Raw genomic sequence first — 21,004 nt, forward strand, 5'->3', positions numbered from 1 at the left:
CACGTTGTACGATTTAACATGTAGTATCTTATGTGCACAAACGTCGAAACGGAAAAGGATGTTGCGATGATGTTTTTTTTATAACTTTCACAAAACTATGATTACGAGTTAGAAGAAGCAGGAAAATTCAAATAAAAAATAATCACTGTTATTATAAATAATTGTGAGTTAAAAAATTATATAAGTATATATATATATATATATATATATATGCTTTATTATATTAATAATATAAAATTAATTTAATATAATAAAATGCATAAACTTATAAAATTGACTCACAAAAATCTGCAATTAATACTGATGCAACCAATAAACTTCGTTCTGATATTCGAAAAACAAAATAATTATAAATAAAATATATTCTAAAACAAAATAACAATGTAACATTATATTTATATTAAAATATACATTTATGTAATATTACTCTAAAGTAACTAAGGCCGATATTCATAGTCGGATCTTATATTTAAGACCGTCTTAAGCTTATCTGCAAATGCTGTATAGATCATTTATTGGCTACGCAGTATCTGAAGATACACTTAAGACGGTCTTAAATATAAGATCCGATTATGAATACCGGCCTAAGTTAAGTTACAGTTACATACTTTTACATGTAACTATTGTAATATTACTTCAAAGTAACAAGTTATATATCTCATATGAACTATTAATATAACAATTGTTACATTACTTGTTACTTCTAGGTAACATAAATGCTATGAATTGTGTTTAGTGGGTATTGTCGACTTTAATTATAGACTGAAAGTCGACCTAAGGTCGACCATTTTCAGAAAGTTGAAAGTCGCCTTTTGATAAAGCGAAAAGTCAACTAAAACATATTTTTTTTGTCTTACCGAAAGACGACTAAAAATCTTTTCATCTTTTTTCGTACTTTTTTGGCAAAGCGCAAAAATGTGTGAAAAATATCTTTTTGGCCAATCCTCTGATCAATAAGCAGTATTATTATTTTATATTCATACACTGAGGAAAAAATGGTTCAACTAACTCGAGCGGACTGTAAACGCTGTCCAGTTATCGGTATGATTCCAAATGGGGTGAACGAGGTCTATGTTTTCGACAGTTATGTATATGACAGGTTTCCTAAACTAAATAATCACGTACTGTGTATCATGACATAGCAGAATGATTTCTATATGTCAATGTTATTGATATTTGCGAGGGTTGATATCGGAAAATTTACTTCGAATCGTGTTGCAACGGTTTTCTAAATTCACATGTGCTAAGTACTGAAGATAGTTCATTCGATGCTACTAGGTGGCGCAAGTGCGTACTTTACCCATTGTTAAAAGTTTGTTAATGGAGAATATAAAGTGGTTAATGAAATCAGTCATCATATGTATTTACGTAATCTTCTTTGTAAGATTTATTCCTTAATTTTATTATATATTGTAAATATTATACAATTAAAGTATAATAAAATTAAATTGATCAAGTGTTTGAGATGTCACTAATAAAAATTTAGTAGTTAATATAAATAACGTAAAATTGACTGAAAGTTGGCTTATAATCGCCATAAAGTCGACTTCTAATCACCACAAAATAGACTTCTAATCATCATAAAGTCGACCTCTAATTGCCATAAAGTCAACTTATAAGTCCACTTTTGGCTGACTGATAGACGACTATAGTCGAGTCATTTGTCGACTATTAGCTGACTATAAGTTGACATTCAGCCTGACTTTGAAGTCGACTTTAGACTTCTTCTGCCGACTGACAGTCAACTAACAGTCGACTTGGTGCTGTTTGGGTTAGTTATATAAATATTGAAAAAATATATTAATATGCAGGTATATAAATGCGTGCGTGCGTGCGTGCGTGCGTGCTTTAGAGGTTTCCATACTTTTGCCATGTATTACCCTGTATGTATAAGACATGCAAAAAACGTTCAGCAAAGGAAATTTGCAAAGGAGCTCGAAAGCAATCGCAACATTTTGCAACGTTAATTGTCAAACGTTAGGCAACATTACATCGAGCCTTGGGAGATGATATTGGCTACAGATTTATTTATCATAAAAATAGTTGCATTTCTTATTGTTAGCGGTGAAATTAAGCTGTGGAAAATATTACCATACTGGTAATTACTGGACATGCTGGTTTTCGAATTTGACGCCGCAGAGCGTCCTGTTTAATCTTTGAGAAAACAGCTGAGATAACAGCTGAGAAACCTTAAAACAGAATATAATTATGTTATGCATAAATGAAACGATGTTTTGATCACAACTTTTATTATTGCAACGACCTATTATATCATACTGTATCCATAAAATCAACCAACACGTGTACTCGGAATCTTTCTTGTATCCTGTTTTTGAAAATGTATTTATTCTGACGCGTAAGTCAATTCAGGTTAATTATGGCATTCATAATCACAAAAGGAATCACAAGACAATGGCTTAAGCATCATTTACAAATTCTAATCAAAATGCTAATTCTTTTTTTAATTAATAACGTTTTCAAGTCATATTTGACATCAACTTTTCAATATAGAAACTTTTTAAATATAGAATCATATTATGAATATCGCTTACATATATATAAATTAAATTTTAATTTTTAAGATTTATCGTAAGTAGAGAAGATATCATGATGCGCGCACGCACACGCACGCACGCACGCACACACACACATTCGGAAGTATTTATTACTATATTTATCAGGGTTCAAGGATATATATCAACAGATAAATATCATGATATATGTATATCGCGACATATATCGTTTGATTTATTCAATAAATCATTATAAAACTCAATCAATTACTCAACATTCAATTTTATGCAGTTGATTGATGAAACGGCTAAAATATTCTAATGACTACATTATCGTGAATATTTTATATTGATTACTATACATACTGTCATGAGAAATATTATATGTTATGAAAAACATTATAATAATGTTGCAATTATAAAATTGCAGTTAAATGTAACAAAACATTTTGTTCTTCAAATTCAAAAGATGTTTTAAGAAATAAATGTTCTTATTAGAAATATTCTTATCTTTTTCATTTTAAAAGCATCAATAAATAAGGATACTACCATATATAAATTTTTATGTGAAATAAAGAAATTGATATATATCATGATAGTTTTGATTTTTCATAAATATCTGATATTATGATATTCATATAAATATCATGATATTTTCGAATCCTGGTATTTATTATGAAAAACATCAGGATGATTACCTATATCTAAATCGATCAATATTTCTTTTACTTCTATTTTTAATTTAATTCTTAACTTCCATTAAGAAACTGCATACAAAACACTGTTTACTTTTGTATAATATGTGTGTCAAATAGTCACTCATAATGCACAATAATTTTGCAGACAAAAGACAATGTGAGTTTTCTTGTTGTGCAGTAAGCATTGCGCCATGTAGTTGCTAAAAACGTAGAATAGTATTCATAGATCTTATCTCAAGGTCGTCTTAAGTGCTCTTCATATATGTTCTTAAGATTATTATTAGAGAGAAAACTTTATTACTGTCTTAACACTAAACTTAAGAAGAAGATTAGATTATGAAGATGAACTAAGATTAGATTATGAAGACAAAGTAACATTAGATTATAATATTAAGACCGTTCATAATAATATTGAAAAGAGCAGCGAGAATGAACGCTACTATTTTTTTATATACTTATACATATACTGATTATATTCTGATAATTATGCACTATTAATATTTAATGACATATCGTATTATTGCACCGTATTTTAATACTTTTAATATTGTATAATAATTTATATAATAATTACCATAATATTTTTAAATATTTTAATTAATATTTTAGGTTACAATGTTATAACATTTTATAAATATATCATATCGTAAATTTTTTTCTCTATGATATCTTTTAAATTCTATTAAAAATATTAAAGAGATCAGACATAACTTTTTTAAATATTTTTTTCTGATTAACTTGAAAGTGTTAAGAAAGTAAAGGCAAGAAATTTTAAATTAAAAATACGTTCTGAATTTTAAAAAACAAACATAATGTAAATAACTCCTTTATGTCGCCAGTAAAATCACTAGGTACTGAATCTTTCTTTATTCTTGACCAAAACTGGAAAATACAGAAAAAAATCCGCCATAACGTTTCAATCACTGTTTCTGGCCCTTATCAAGTGATTCAATAATGTAATACTGTAAAAGTCATTTTCTAAAATTAGGTATATACAGTTTTGAAAAATTCAATATAAAAAGACATTAGTTAAAGAAAAAATTAAAAGAATAACTTACTGGCCGAAAAAAATGTGTCACTTGACACAATAAATATTAGAAATAATATGTAATATCTCTTTCTTATTAGTAATTTTGCAAGTGTACATTCAAATAGTTCTATCTCAGAAATCATTCGGAATAGGAAATACGTTTATGTGAACAGTTTTGCTTAAAATGACTGATACATCGCTTCCCACAATATTGAACTTTCCTCCTGGAATACCCTGTACAATTTTCTGATATATTTATTTTAAATTCATCCCAAAAATTCCTCGAATGCACCGATTGACAATGAAAATATGAACTAATCTACAAAAATGTTTTGGTATCACTCAACTTTCGCTTCATTCATTGTATATTTCCATCCTTCATTACCTGGTATAATCCTAATACTACATATGTGGCAACAAATATCTGATGTACGCAACGTTACCAACCGTTTCTATTTTTTAAAAACTCGTACTTTCTTGACATTTAATGAAAGTATATTTACTTAATTGGTACTGACACAGGATTGGCAGCGACCACGGTAAAATGACCTAGCAACTCATTATTTTGAATAACATATAATGGTTCTGATACATTTGGCTCTGATGATCGAGATTTCTTGAGACGGCGTGTGAATCAATATATTCGGAACCGGAGACTGGTATGGCCCCTGAAGTTTACGTGCGAATTTTACTACAATGTAGTGATCATTATACATATTGAAGATGGTCTAATGGTAGACCGAAACGTCTATGGAGGTTTTGTATGAATTTTAATTAAAGAATAAGCACGCACATCTTGCTTCGCTCTTTATCCTATTATTACGTTATATAAAATAATTCTGTTTGAGATAAATTGACAGGAGACATAGATCCAACACAATTGCAGTATCGTTTATATTATATTTTTTCCCAAATGATATGATATTATTTCTTAATTGAAGACACTTTTGATTATCTGTACCGTAAACTATTTCTCTAATATGATCCCATAAATAAGAATCGATCTAAGGAGTAACCTGGTGATTTTGGTCAAGTTATGATTCACGCTCAATTCAAAATTCTTTATTTAGTAAATTCTTGGCTTCTCTGGTAAACTGTGTCATCATATTGAAAACTTCGCTGCCTAATATAATTATTATATCGTATTGAAAAAATCACTACCTAATATAATTATTATACAGGGTGAGGCACCTAAAACAGGCCACCTGAATATCTCGGCTGTTATTGGTGATAGAAAAAAATGTGTCAGACCAAACTTGCATGGTTTCGAGGAACACATAATTTGTTCTAAATAGTTTTTTATTAGGTGGACGCGTAGAGATCATATGAAGGTCAACTTCGTTTTTTTAAATGGTATGATATGTTTTTTTACGTACCATCTAGTAGAGCATTTGAAGATGCGCACATTGATCTACGGGTCAAAATCATTCAAGATCACTGAAGGCCAACTGCAAGGGAAAATAATTTACTTTATATTGCCTAGAGTTCTCTGTTATTAAAAATACTGTAAACTCAGAAATGAAAAAGTTCTAGCCCTTAGAAATTTTTTCTTTTTCCGCGAAGTTTTGAGTTGTTATCATTATTTTTTATATTGCCTAGGGTTCTCTGCTATTGAAAATACCGTAAATTCAGAAATGAAAAAGTTCTAGCCGTTAGAAATTTTTTCTTTTCCGAGAAGTTCTGAGTTGACGATATCATTATTTTTTATATTGCCTAGAGTTCTCTGCTATTGAAAATACCGTAAACTCAGAAATGAAAAAGTTCTAGCACTTAGAAATTTTAGCCTTCAGTGACCTTGAATGATTTTGACCCGTAGATCAATGTGCCCATCTTCAAACGCTCTACTAGATGGTACGTAAAAAAACATATACCATTTAAAAAAACGAAGTTGACCTTCATATGACTTCTACGCGTCCACCTAATAAAAAATTATTTAGAACAAATTATGTGTCCCTCGAAACCATACAAGTTTGGTCTGACACATTTTTTTCTATCACCAATAACAGCCGAGATATTCAGGTGGCCTGTTTTAGGTGCCTCACCCTGTATTATATAAAAATATTAATTAATATAAAACTACATGTGCATCTTCTAACAATTGTGGCAAATCCTCGTGTGAAAAATTCAAATATAGTACTCCTCTTAGATTATCTGGAAGGAAATGCGACCCTATGATTGTATTGCCGATTATTCCAGCCCATATGCTAATGCTTCTCATCTCTCTTGGAAATGTATTTCACGAATAATGTGAGAATTCTGAAATGTGCATCAATGCTTATTATGAATATTAAAAATTCCATCCCTTGTAAATTTTAATTTATTTGATTGTGTTTGAAATTGAATGGCGAGTAAGATAATTAGCATGCTCGTAATCTGTCGCGTTCGACTGCGACAGATATCTCGGCTTATTGTGCGCAAATCGTGACAGCTGTGTCTATCGTTATCATGCGCCAATAGTGCGAAAGGCGTATGTCATTAACTCCCAATCGCAAATGTGGCTCTCGATAGCAAAACAGCCGCTATAATTACAAACAACAATTATTGTTCTTGTAAGAAGATTCAAAATCTGCTATCGACATATAGAATGGATCGCTGATCGCAGTGGAAGGGATCCGCACGCTTAGAGTGAGAGGTAGAAAATATGGAGACATATTCCGTCTCTTTCTTGTGAAGCCTGATTGGTTACTGTAATCCAGCATAATCAGCAATACACGGAGAGAAACAGAATATATCCATATTATCCATATTACCCATATTATCTGCTTCTCATTCTAAACGTGCGACCCTCCCTTCCATTGCAATCAGCGGTCCATTCTATGTGTGTGTCCATTCTATGCGTGTGACGAAATCTGGATAAAAACTATTGTATTATCGAAACACGTCAGCTTTCTCAATGGATTTGAATCTTTCTAGACAGGCAGTTTCAAATAAAAGCAACGATCGGTAGGAGCGACGCGCACTTCTCTGATAATCTTAGTATAGTTACCGCAACTGTTTTGAATTTTGACGCTACGATTTGTGCGGAGAAAGGCAAGTGCTTGCGAAACGCCTACTTATTACCTTTTCGATCTCATTGCAATCATTTTATTGCTTGCGAAAAGTGCTATTGCATTCAGAGATATCGAGCTTCAAAAATAGTAAATAAATACCCATACAGCACAGAACCTTCGAGATATATTGCAACAACGTTACAACTTTGCAAGTTGCAATGTAATGTAACAGAAATATTACATTGAAATTGTAATATAACATTAACAATATTTCAGAAATATTGAAAAAAGATAATGCTATAAATTACGCTAAATTAATATGAAAAATGTAATTTTAGTGTATTAATTTATATAAGACGTACATATGGATTTACAAATTTATGTTTGCGATTCTCAGAAAGGACAGATATTTATTGTTTGAAAAGGAATTAATAAAAAAATTTCTATTTTTGTTATTTTATCAAAATAAAAAAGAAGAGAAAATGAGAAATTAATAAATAATATTGTAAGATATATATATATATATATATATATATATATATATGTAAAGAAAGTAATTAAGCTTCAAACGCCGTCAGGTATTTAAAAAATATTGCTCTAATTCGCTGTCTGTTCTCTACGCAATATACGAGGGTCATTATAATGTTCTTTTTACAAGCTATCGTATCGTTCGTGTGCGCACACCGATACGACACATAATAGATTATGTGCGTCGCGAGACTATCACCACTCCATCTCTAGTCATGCCACGGCCTACAGCATACTACACATGGTAGAGGAAAACAAGGTGTGCTCATACTCTAGACGAATTTCATATACGGTTCTACGCAGATGCCAGATGCGGCCATTTTGTAATGTATAAACATGAAAAAAATCAATTTTTATTATTGCACAAGATAAAACTAAATTTGTTTTGTTATTCTAAGCACACATAATTAAGTAAAAACACAAAACTAAGTAAATAAAACAATAATATAATCTCAAATTCAAATTACCGCAGTAAGATGGCGGAATCTGACATAAATTTCTCATTGGCTGTTAAAGAGCACACCTTGTTTTCTTCCACCATGATGTTCCAATGCAAGTTCCAACGCACAGTTTCTGGCATCACTGAACATACCACGTGCCACAAGCACGATAAGGTTGCGAGTAAGAAACGAACATAACCTTTTTTATTTTGTAATAAACTGATTGTATTAACAACCAATGTTGTGTGTCTGTAGAATCTTTCATCATGAATACTTTTTTATAATATTAATTTTATTATAATATTGTTGTGCATGGATTATAGTCAACCGTGCTGACACAAATATTTAATCTTTAATAGTATAAACCTCTGACATCATCTTTATATCGTTTTAATAGATACAATAAATAATTTTATGATAAAATTGTTAGGCTGAAAGCAAACATCTCTCTACTACCATAAGGATATAATAATATTAAAGCTTAAATATTTGTATCAGCACAGCTGATCTGTAATTCATGGACAACAATATTATAATAAAATTAATATTATAAATAAATATTCATGATAAAAGATGATAAAAGACGGACACATAATATTGGTTGTTAATGCAATCAGTTTATTATAAAACAAAAAAGGTATGTTTGTCTCTTACCTACACTCTCTTACTTACACTCTTATCGTGCTCGTATTATTACAAATACATTGCACCATAATGTTACCATAATGTTACCATAATATTACATTGCAATATTTCTTAGGGCAGACATTTTACTGTTGCTGCAAGCTTGCAACAGAGTTGCCAAAACATTTCGCAACTTCCATGCAATATTTTAATGTAAGGTCTATGCAATGTTTCTGGAATCTTTCGGTGTATGGACACGGGTTCTATAGGGACATTAAAGAGGACGTACAAATTACTAAAAATCTCATAACCATTCCGTACATCAAAACATTAAGTGAGAATATTGGATAATATTGGACGAATATTAAAACGTTATAATGTTAATTTTCTTTACACAATTTCGAAAAGACTTGACTGTATAATTAGGCGTGAAAAAGATAAGTTAATGAATGGCCTGCAGAGTGGTGCAGTTTATAAAATTGAATGTATTGATTGCGAAGCATGTTACATCGGAAAGACTAACCGACATTTGAAAACACGTATTAAGGAATATAGGTCTAACACAGCGAAATTTAAGGTTTTGTTAGTTACAAAAACCAGAGTAGGAGAATCTGATAGATTTTTTGACGCTGAAAACGAATCTGGCTGCAGAATTTCCACACTTAGGCTGTTTCATCTCTATCTCACTTGTTCGTAGATCTCCACCATGAACTGATGTCTTTCTTCCATATCAAACATTTTTGCTTTTAAATCTCTTTTAGTCAATAAGTAATTAAATAATTATAAAGAAGTGTGAAAGCTCAATAGTCTTAAATAATCCCTAAAAAACCTTTTTAAAAAAAGAAAAAATATATACGCCAAGTACATAAAACCTCTCAACTTGTCAAAACTCAAAACTAAATATGAAATCAATAATTAACTAGCCAAGTATCTAGAAGCAGTTCGAGTATTTTACTCAAACGTTTTCCATGCATACTCTCTTATTACATGACGACATTGAAGTGCTTGGCGTGCCCGGATCGCAGTGGTCATGTATTCTTGTAAATTTGTATAGTATCTTGATTTGTATTGTATCTTGTATCTTGATGATTTTTAATAATGATTCGCAAATGATTTTGTGTCTCTTATAGGTAAGACAGTACGTTTTAATGTGATTCGGGCACGCCAAGTACTTCAATGTCGTCATGTAATAAGAGAGTATGCATGGAAAACGTTTGGGTAAAATACTCAAACTGCTTCTAGATACTTGGCTAGTTAATTATTGATTTCATATTTAGTTTTGAGTTTTGACAAGTTGAGAGGTTTTATGTACTTGGCGTATATATTTTTTCTTTTTTTAAAAAGGTTTTTTAGGGATCTCACTCCTTTTTGTAATTCTCTCTTTCTCTCTCTCTCTCTCTCTCTCACGCCCTCTCGCCCTCTCGCTCTCTCTCGCTCTCTCGCCCTCTCTTGCCCTCTCTCGCCCTCTCTCGCCCTCTCACTCTCTCGCTCTCTCACTTTCTCGCCCTCTCACTCTCTCGTCCTCTCACTCTCTCGCTCTCTCGCTCTCTCGCCCTCTCGCCCTCTCTCACTCTCTCGCCCTCTCACTCTCGCGCTTTTCCACTCTTTCGCCCTCTCGCTTTCTCGCTCCCTCGCTCTCTCGCTTTCTCACTCACAAGTCATCCTCTCGCCCTCACTCTCTCGCTCTCTCACTCACTCGCTTTCTCGCTCTCTTTCTCGCTTTTTCGCTCTCTCGTTCTTCCGCTCTTTCGCCTTCTCGCTTTCTTACTCTCTCGTCCTCTCGCTCTCTCACTCGTTCATCTTCTCACTCTCTCGTCGTATTAATCCTTAAAATTTTCTTATTGGATTGGATATCCATACAACGTCGTACAACGTCGTCGTCGTCGTCGTAGACGTGCAATGTCGTCGTGCAACGTCGTCGTCATGCAACGTCGTCGTCGTGCAACGTCGTCGTCGTGCAACGTCGTGCCTCCCTCCCTCTTTCTTTCTCGGTTTCGTTCTATGAGTAAATGTTCCAAAATATATCTTAAATTCATAATTTATATTTCACAATTAAAAGAATTATCTAATTATCATTGCAACGCTATCACGATGATTTTATTTAAAACAAGTAAATTTAAAATTTTTTATAGCTTATTCGATTTATATCTTTGTCGTAAGAAAAAACATTTTCCATGTATTTTTAATTACGAATAAATTAAATCATGCATGTATGAACGCATGTGTGAACGTAAGCTTGAGGGACAAAATCGCTTTGCATGTGTATGTGCGAACATATGTACGTGAGTCTGGAAATGGAAAACGGAACTTCACAGTTATAATATATGATTACAATAGACTAAGGATTGACTGCATCAATCTTATTCAAATTGGTCGCAATCGAAAGTTTGCATTCATATTATATAATAAAAGTGCCGTTAGATTTTTGATATCGGTTTTAGTTCCTGAAATATTTTAATCATAAGTTTATGTGACCTGTCAAATGACATGAATTCCAGATAAGCTTTACGATAGTGCTTGACGTTTATGCAATGAATTTGGCAACGCTCGACGTATATGCAGTGATGCTCATTGCTCAGAACTTTATTTTTTATGTACTTGGCGTCGCGACGCTACCGCGTCGCTTGATAATATTGGGTCATTAAGTATGAAACTTTACAAATGTAAAAGCGCCATCTTTAACATTTGTTATCTCAAATTTGGCGCCAGACGTCAGTATCAGGTTAGGTTAGTGTGATAGATGTATGTTCGCTCTTCAAATGTCATATTTGTTTGTTCAAATATCTTCATTAGTTTTATTGGTGGATTCTTTTTTATAGAACTATGGAAAAGTCCAAAATTCGTGTGATTTATGAATATGAGTTCCGCCGTGGAACCACAGTGTCGGAGACAGCTCGTAATATCAACGCTGTATTTGGTGAAGGTTCAACTACTAAAGCAACGGTGGGCAATTGGTTCAAAAACTTCAGAGATGGAGATTTCAGTCTCGCTAATGAGCCACGTGGAAGACTAAAGACGAAGGTGGATAATGATCACTTGAGAGCCGTAGTAGAGTCCGATCTATCTCAAAGTACACGTGAATTGGCATCGATATTCAATGTTTCCATACCCACCATATTGGTTCATTTAGCTGCAATTGGTAAGATAAAGAAGTTGGACAAATGGGTCCCGCACGAATTGACTGATGCGCAGCAGGCGCAACGTCTAGAGGCTTCCCTTTCTTTGCTTTCCCGTCACAAAAATGAATCTTTTTTTAATCGAATTGTGACCTGCGATGAAAAGTGGATACTCTACGACAATCGTAAACGCTCACATCAGTGGTTGAACGCTGATGAACCACCGAGACATCACGCGAAACCCAACATTACACAGAAGAAGCTTATGGTGACTGTTTGGTGGTCCAGGTCAGGTGTTATTTACTACAACTTTATGAAACCTGGTACATCGATAACGGCTGAAGTATATCGCAAGCAACTGGACGAAATGATGCAACAACTTGTTATTAAACAACCGAAATTGGTCAATCGGTCAGTGCCAATCCTGTTGCATGATAATGCTCGATCGCACACTGCACGACTGACCGTGGCAAAGCTACAAGAGTTGGAATTGGAAACTCTCCGTCATCCACCATATTCACCAGATCTATCACCTACCGACTATCACTTTTTCCGGAATTTGGACAACTTGTTGGTGGGAAAATTCTTCAATTCTCAACAGGCAGTCGAAACAGCCTTCCGCGACTTCATCGATTCCCGTACTCCTGGCTTCTATAGTAGAGGCATAGACCAACTACCACTAAAATGGCAGAAGTGTGTAGATAACATGGGCGCATACTTCGATTGAAAATAAATCATGTCCAATGTGCCAAAAAATGCAAAAGTTTATGTTCTATTTGTAAAGTTTCATACTTAATGACCCAATAACTCACGACAACGAACGTAGCTAGGTGTCAGTGCTTATTTTTATTCATGCAAATAAGATAAATTACAAACAAACGTTTTGGCCCCCACATCGGACCATCTTCAGTGTTACAAAAATTAAATCGCAATACGCTGAATCCACATACCGTTGTGAGAAAGTCAAAGATTGTTACATAGACAGAAAAAACGCAATCAATTGGATCGAATAAAATTGTAGGTAAACATTCGCCTCTATCCAATGGTCCCGCCACAACATCAAAATGCGCTGACTCCACATACCGTTGTGAGAAAGTCAAAAATGTAGAACTCGTCGTATGTGAAGCAAATTCAACCTTCTACATCTGTGTCAAGATTCATCTTGATGAAACAATGTTATACAATTATTAAGAAAGTATAAATGCGATGGTGTTAAATTTAACTTAATACAAGATTTTATAAATTTGATCCTAATCTGCGTCTTAACCTGCGTTCTAAACAATTTAATACATTTCTTGATAAGAACAAATATGTGACCCAAAAGAATGTCTAATAAAATTAAAGAAACGCATAATTAACTTCAACGTATAAAACACACTTCTTTATTTTTATACGTTGGCGTTAATTTTACGTTTCTTTAATTTTATTAGACATTCTTTTGGGTCACATATTTGTAATCTTATCAAGAAATGTATTAAATTGTTTGGAACGCAAGTTTCCTGGCTTTACAAAATTAGATTTACGGATTAAAATTGATAATCAAAATAAGAATAAAAAAAATTTAGTTAAATGTTAATTAATTTGTGTGTGTATGTCATATTTATTTCAGAAGGAAAATATGACAAGTGTCAACAATATCAATGTTTTTTATCCACTGGATGGTGCCTCGGAAGAGGATAAGGTAATTCTATTGAATATTAGTTTTTACTTTTCTTTTCTTTACGACCAGTAATATTCTAGTAATTATTAAATTTAGAGAACTCAGCCTCTATGACCTTGACCTTTACATTTGAAACTGAGGTCATTTTACTGAGCAATCTTCAAAAGGTCTAACCATATATTATTGATTAAAAAGTTGTTAATATATGTGAAGTTAGCCACGCTCTTTTTGCATTCTGTATTTTTCTCACTTATGTTAAATTGTGCTAGAGCATAACAAGTTTTTCAAATGACAAGTTTTCTTCAAATCGCTAGATTTCGTACAGACAAAATGAGAAATAGCGCGTTAAGAGGAAGCTGGAGTCGTCTATATTACCGATATTTAATCTGACTAAAACCTAGTGCGGGTTATTCGGGAAGGTGACCTTTCGACCTGAAAATTCGTGCAAAATCTTTAAACTTCTTTTGTTAATAACTTTTTATTAAACAACGACCGACGGTTAAAACTAGCACAATGGTACTCAGAGAGGTGACCTCTATAATATATGTCAAGGACAAGGTGATAGGAGGTGGGTACGCTAATCGGTAGATTTACCAAATACAATACAAGCGAGCGAGCGTGTATGTACACACGGTTGTTTGCTTGTGTAGTATGTTGCCGCATGTGCCAGCAATTCTGTCGGTAATGCCAGTCACTACTTTTTAGTTGCATCGAAATGGTGGCGCTATCGCAAAAAAGTTCACTAGCCACTCCAACTTCCCCTTAAGAATTTTTAAGAATACGAAATTTCAAACTTATAACTTACGACCGGCGAAGTTACATTTATATGTATTTCTTTCATACATATAATATATCTTTGTGAATTTGGTTTAACGAAACGGAATGAGATGAAATTGTTTCGACACATGCAGCACAATTTAGAAAAAAATATGAAATCAATCATGAAAAAATACGAAACTAGAAAAAATCATTTTTTGTTATTTTATTTCGAGTATTGGAGTTATGAATTTTTTCTTTATGATACAAAGTAGAATAAACGCAACACAACAGTCATTAAAAATTCAAAATTTGAAAAATGCAAGGCTAGCAAAACTTTGGTTTCTTCATTTTTTCTGAAATTATCGAGTTGAGAAATTATTGAGTTGCGGTTTGTTACGATTTATTCGTACAGAGTAGCGTTCCACCATTAACACTAAACGCTCTTCGGTCGAGACGGGTTTAGAAGGATTGCTTCTTCAAGTTATGAACGGATTTATAAAGGTTTATTACAAGCAAGACGAAAATACAGGCACGCGCGCAAACTCTGCTGTTTCTTAACGGTTCTCTATAAGATAACAACTGAACTCAAAAATACAATGTCGCAACCTATAATCGCACGAAGCATGCCTACCAATATAAACAAAATTGAAAACTTCAGCCAATCATTGTATTATTCTACACGGTTTGTCACAAAATGACACGAACGTGCATAATTGAGAAAAATACAAAATTCAATAAGGTGCGAGACTAACTTTACACGTGTAAGTTGTAAACAAAAAATGTAATGAATAAATTTAATGAATAAGATGTAATTTCCTAATTATTTATGAGGATTTTAATATTAATGTATTATAATGAATATATACACATAACTATTATTTTATTTAAAATGCAGTAAACTGAATGGATTCTGTCTCCCTCCCTATATCTTCACCTAGAAAAAAATATAACCTCCTTTGTACTTGTATCCTCCACCATGAAAAAAATGGATTAACTCAAATAAATTTGTATAATTGTTAAATTGCATTGAGATGTTTCATACATTCTGGATTATATAAGTTACAGTTTTTGAGGGTGGAAGATACAAGGTTATATTCTTCCTCTCCCCAGAATGTAAAGGAAAGGGCGGAGCTTCTTCCGGCCCACACATCTATTTTAATTTTGTGTTTTGTTGTTATTGTTACATTTACTAAATGTATTACGATTGGCAAACTTTAAATTGTTATATTGTTTTGTTAATAACTTTTTAATAAAACAACGAGTTAAACGACGGCTGATACTTTTTGTAGAAATCTATTTTTTTTAATAAGATGAATCTCAAGAACACATATCGAGACAAAATCATTGGCGCTGACTTCTCTAAATTGCAAAATGTTTTTCTTGTTATATGACGTTAATTACATAATAAAATAAAATCATATATTTGTTTTGTATAGAAAATATTGGAACCGATCGAATATATTCTTCAATCTCCAATAGTACAAATAACAAACAATTTAATTCTGGCGTTTAACTATTGGTTAAAAATACCAAAAGATAAAGCTCAAGAAATAATTGAAATAACACATATGTTGTATATAGCAGACGTAATGTAAGTTTTTTGATATAGTATATACACCATATTCTTATTTTTATTTTAAACTCTTGAATTTTTCACACAATTAAATTGCTGCAGACTTCATAAATTTGAATCTAAATTAATATTAACCCAAACAGCACCAAGTCGACTGTTAGTTGACTGTCAATCGGCAGAATAAGTCTAAAGTCGACTTTAAAAAGTCGAAGTCAGGCTGAATGTCAACTTATAGTCAGCTAATAGTCGACAAATGACTCGACTATAGTCGTCTATCAGTTAGCCAAAAGTGGACTTATAAGTTGACTTTATGGCAATTAGAAGTCGACTTTCGAAAATAGTCGACCTTAGGTCGACTTTCAGTCTATAATTAAAGTCAACAATAAATCATCCAACAAATAGTTGACTAAATGTCGACTTAAAAAGTTGACTTCAAGTTGACTGAAAAATACCGACTATCAGCCGGCAAACAGTCATTTGTGCTGTGTGGGTAATTTTTTTTCTTTATCAACTTGCTTTTGATTTTATTTTCACTGCTTAAAAATTGTTTTCATTTAAAAAAATTAAATTTTAAACGAAAATTAGAATAATTAAAATCAATATTTATTGCAATTAAGTATGAGTTTTTTATTTATTTCTCTTCTATATTGCGTAATATAGAATTTTTCTAATTTTCTATTTTTCTAATTTATTATAATTTATATTCGAATAATTGGATTATAATAAAACCTTGTGTGTCTACAGATTGGATGATATTCAAGACAATTCTGATAAGCGATATGGAATTGCTGCTGCTCATTCTGTTTATGGAATTGCGAGAACAACATCTGCAGCACATTGTACATTATTCAGTGCTTTGAAAAGAATGGCTAATTTGCAACATTTTGAGGTGCGTGTACGAGTGTGCGCGTGCACACACGCTGTGTACGTATACATATATGTATCTAGGTATCTATATATACATATATGTATCTAAGTACACATGATATGTGTATACGATTTAAACAAAAATATAAATAACTATTATCTTTTATTAGGCATTAAAAATATGCATAGAAATGGTATTGGACGCTTTTAAAGGCCAGGGAATAGAAATAGTATGGAGAGATAATTTTACCTGTCCAAGCGAGGAAGCTTACAAAAACATGATAGAGAAAAGTAAATGTCAATATTCATATAAATTTTTTCCATGTGTAGATATATACGAGGTCTGTCCCAAAAGTATTCGACCTCTGCATATATCTTTGTTCTTAGGCATCCTATTGTGGAAAACAGGTATTCAGTATTTAGGGTGGACCTTTAGGAGTACCCCCACCAAGCGATACGACCCAACAGCTGTTCAGTCGGCAACGGTATGCAGTTGTGTGAGCGTCGAAAACTCCGAGCGTCGCATTTCACAATGACTGAACGAGTCGAGCAGAGAATTTGTATTAAATTTTGCCAAAAACTTGGCCGCACATTTTCCGAGACAATCGGCATGATCCATAAAGTTTATGGTAATTACTCTATAAGTGACACACAAATAAAAGAATGGTTTAGACGGTTCAAAGATGGCCGTGTTTCGGTGAACAGTGATCCTCGTTCCGGCAGACCTTCAACGTCGAAAACAGCGAAAAACATGAAACGTGTGCGATCCGCAATCAACAAAAATCGTCGTTTGACTGTGCGTGAGTTAGAAGAGGACCTTGGGACGCAGTGAGGAGGAAACGTCCGCATTTGTGGAAAAGTGGGAACTGGCTGCTGCACCACGATAACGCACCTGCTCATTCATCTCACCTGATTCAGGAGTTTTTGACTAAACACGGCATTGTCCAACTTCGTCAACCTCCGTACAGTCCAGATATAGCTCCGTGTGAACTTTTGGTTATTTCCTAAGTTGAAACATCCGTTGAAGGGCAAAAGATTTAACGATATTGAGGAAATAAAGCGAAATGCGACGAGGGAGCTATTGGCTATCACAAAAAATGACTTCCAAGACTGCTTTCGCAAGTGGGTGAACCGTTGGCAGAAGGTCATTGCTTCGGAAGGAAACTACTTTGAAGGCGAAGTTGTTCATATCACTCCGGAATAGCTCTTTCTCATGATACAGGCAAAGGTCGGATACTTTTGGGACAGACCTCGTACGTATGAAAGATAAATATACGTATAAAAATGATTTAAATATTACCCACATATCACAAAAGCTTACAACATTCCAGCAACGTTGCAACATAATATAATAATAATTTTCAGAAATTTCTACATTTTTTCACATGTGCGTGAAAGTAATGCAACAGTTTTCAACCTGTGATAAAGACTTTTCATCATTAACAAGAACGTTAGGATTATATTTCCAAATAAGAGATGATTATTGCAATTTACGTTCTTCTGATGTAATTTTTTTCTTCATATATGTGCGTGAGTGCGCACACATGCATCTACTAGATTTTGTATAAATAAATATTAACTTAATTGCATTTTTATTATAGTACACTGAGGAGAAAGGATATAGCGACGACTTAACTGAAGGCAAATTTAGCCTTGCAATTATACATGCCTTGCATAGTAAACCTGAGGACAATGAAATAAAGAGTATCCTTAAATATATATTATGATATTTTATATTAAATCATTTATTTTATATATTATTTATATATAATCATATTTTTTATATAGAAAAATATAATGTAAAATGCAATATTTTATTCATTAATATATTCACTAACATGACGGTCACGAGTTACCAGCTTTCCGTTTATAGCCGTGAGAGTTATCGATGATCGACATACAATAAACATATCAAGACACATCAATAATATTATAACACGTAATTACTTTGGAAGATAATGATCAACATTAATTTAATAATAATAGAAAAGCACAGCGGAAAGGTGCACTTATAAACTTCATATTTTCTTTATTAAAGTTATGGAGACGATTATACAGATATACATATGTATATATATAGTGAATCTTAATAATTCAGTTGATATGAACGGAAAGTCATTCAAATTGCGGTGGTGATGAATGTATTAAATATAAGTATTTTGCAACTTTTAAATCAGCCTTCCTTAATCATTCTGAATAAAGATATCCTGAGAAAACGGACAAAGAATATAGAGATGAAACGCCATTGCAATAAATTGTTAGAAGAATGCGGTTCGTTTGAATATACCAGAAAGGTATTGGAAGAATTGAATGCAAAAGCAAGAGCTGAAATCGATCGTTTAGGAGGCAATCCGTTATTAATAAAGATTCTCGACGATTCTGATCAACTAGGACATAAAAATACCTTACTATTATAAAAAATACGATAGAATATACATATTATCGTCAAGGTACAAAAATATCATATATAATTTTGCAAACAAATAAAAGATTTGTATTACTGGGATGTATTACTGAAAATATATATGTATAAGGTGCCAATACAAAAGAAAACTTAATTTTGTAATATCAAGTGCCAAAATTTTTCCCTGATTTTCTATTTCCTCATTTTTCTTAATGCTTGTTATCTCTTTTTGAAGTTTGTGAAGAAATAGAAATCGAAGAAATATCGAGATATCTTGTGTTTTTGTCTATCAAGATATATCATCTTTTGTTCAGCAATCTGAACAGAAAAACTGAGCAGAACGGATATTTTAAAAGTATGCTATTTGAAGCAACATGTGGTTTAAGAGTCGACAAGAATGATGATCTTTGAATTGATCTTGAGAAACTCAAAGTACATGCGAAGCTATGATTAGTGTATGAATACGTGTTCATACATATGTTACACGAATTCACTGTATGATGATCACGCACGAGACTACTGAACTAAAAGGTATCCTAAAATTAACCGTTTTTTTTACATTATATCTTTTTCTTTTATTTTTTTCTAATAAATAATATAAATGATAAAATAAATCTCTCTCTATAAATATTTATAATATATAGAAACACATTTCAATAACGAATTATATAATTAATTATATTTATTTATATTTACCAGAAATAAGAATAAAATTGTAAATACATAAAATTTCTCTTTCAATTTTGAGAATTAAAAAATGTCAACTGCAAGAGTGATTTAAAATGTAGTTCATCGATTTTAATCTTCAGGAAATAATAAATGATCTTGAATGTATCAACAAAACTGTAAAGTCCTTAAACTATTTGTTCTAATGAAAATATTAAGCTTGTAAAAAAGAAAGCATTTAAAAGAATCGAAAAAACTTACGAGCGCAGTCGAAACGACCACTTATAAAATATAAAATCTCAAACTGTTAAACGATTGGTAATAAAAATATTTAATAAAAAGAATATATGTAGATTTATATGTACACTGTTAAGAATAAAACTGTGTAGTTTGATAACCCTAATAAATACTGTAGTAATAATGCTGCAATTTTAGTAGAATTAAGTAGAATTTACCCGACTAGAAATTTACCCAGTGGTCCTGATCAGGTTGACCTTATTTCGTTATCAGGTCCTGTTAAGGTAAGTTCAGGATCACAACAAAATTACCTTTTTAAAAAAAGGTACAAAAAAAGCGCCAAGTATACGCGCCTGAAGTTCTTTCAAAAAAGGACTCTACAAAACTAATGATATGAACAAATTGCGCCAACTACAATGGGTATTTATGCAAACCAGAAAATCTATTACTTTATTATTACTCTTTGACCGATATTCATTGTTGATTCTGATTTAAGACCATCTTAAGTACAATCATAAGATATTTGAAACCAATCACACAGTCGTATTAGCATCTTAAGATTTTACTTCAGATCGTCTGAAAATAAGAACGGACTATGAATACTAGCCTTTGATATTAAAAAATAAAGGACATAATAATATTAAGCAGATATTTTTATACAAATAAATACATATTTTAATACATAGAAATATATTTATTAATACAAATAAGTGTTTTTTTTTTAAAAATACTTGGCGCTGCTAAACCGAATCAAAAATTGTCTTAGTATTTAAATAATCTAAAGATTACAATAATTACCTTAAACTCTAAATTACATAACAACTCGCTGAAATATGTACAAATGTAATTAAACTTATTCTATGCTTAATTCTAATGTCACACATATACACACAGATGCA

The 21,004-nt window shown here is 32.2% G+C and overlaps 1 protein-coding gene across 4 annotated transcripts; it reads left to right on the forward strand.

Annotated features, from left to right (window-relative positions):
- The first annotated feature begins 7,181 nt into the window (after positions 1 to 7,181).
- Positions 7,182 to 19,361, forward strand: LOC105279943 (geranylgeranyl pyrophosphate synthase). 4 transcript variants are annotated; one of them, XM_011340068.2, is made up of 8 exons: positions 7,182 to 7,271; positions 13,549 to 13,620; positions 15,795 to 15,949; positions 16,676 to 16,820; positions 16,969 to 17,089; positions 18,164 to 18,324; positions 18,400 to 18,502; positions 19,001 to 19,361. In XM_011340068.2, the coding sequence occupies exons 2-8, from the start codon at positions 13,558 to 13,560 to the stop codon at positions 19,213 to 19,215; spliced, it is 963 nt and encodes a 320-aa protein (XP_011338370.1). In that variant the 5' UTR covers positions 7,182 to 7,271; positions 13,549 to 13,557; the 3' UTR covers positions 19,216 to 19,361. The 4 variants fall into 4 exon arrangements, with proteins under 4 accessions (XP_011338370.1, XP_011338371.1, XP_026824197.1 ...); XM_011340069.2 differs by having other exon boundaries at positions 18,164 to 18,303; XM_026968396.1 differs by lacking the exons at positions 18,164 to 18,324; positions 18,400 to 18,502; positions 19,001 to 19,361 and adding an exon at positions 17,186 to 17,477.
- The last annotated feature ends 1,643 nt before the right edge of the window (positions 19,362 to 21,004 follow it).

The sequence above is a fragment of the Ooceraea biroi genome, chromosome 3 (genome assembly GCF_003672135.1).
Source record: "Ooceraea biroi isolate clonal line C1 chromosome 3, Obir_v5.4, whole genome shotgun sequence".
Lineage (NCBI taxonomy): Eukaryota > Metazoa > Arthropoda > Insecta > Hymenoptera > Formicidae > Ooceraea > Ooceraea biroi.

Bases quoted from the DNA above. Each gene is read 5' to 3' on its own strand.
- LOC105279943 (XM_011340068.2), top strand. From the start codon at position 13,558: ATGACAAGTGTCAACAATATCAATGTTTTTTATCCACTGGATGGTGCC. The intron at 17,090-18,163 runs GTAAATGTCAAT...AATAATTTTCAG, and splicing joins CAAAAACATGATAGAGAAAA to AAATTTCTACATTTTTTCAC. The intron at 18,325-18,399 runs GTGCGTGAGTGC...TTTTTATTATAG, and splicing joins TAATTTTTTTCTTCATATAT to TACACTGAGGAGAAAGGATA.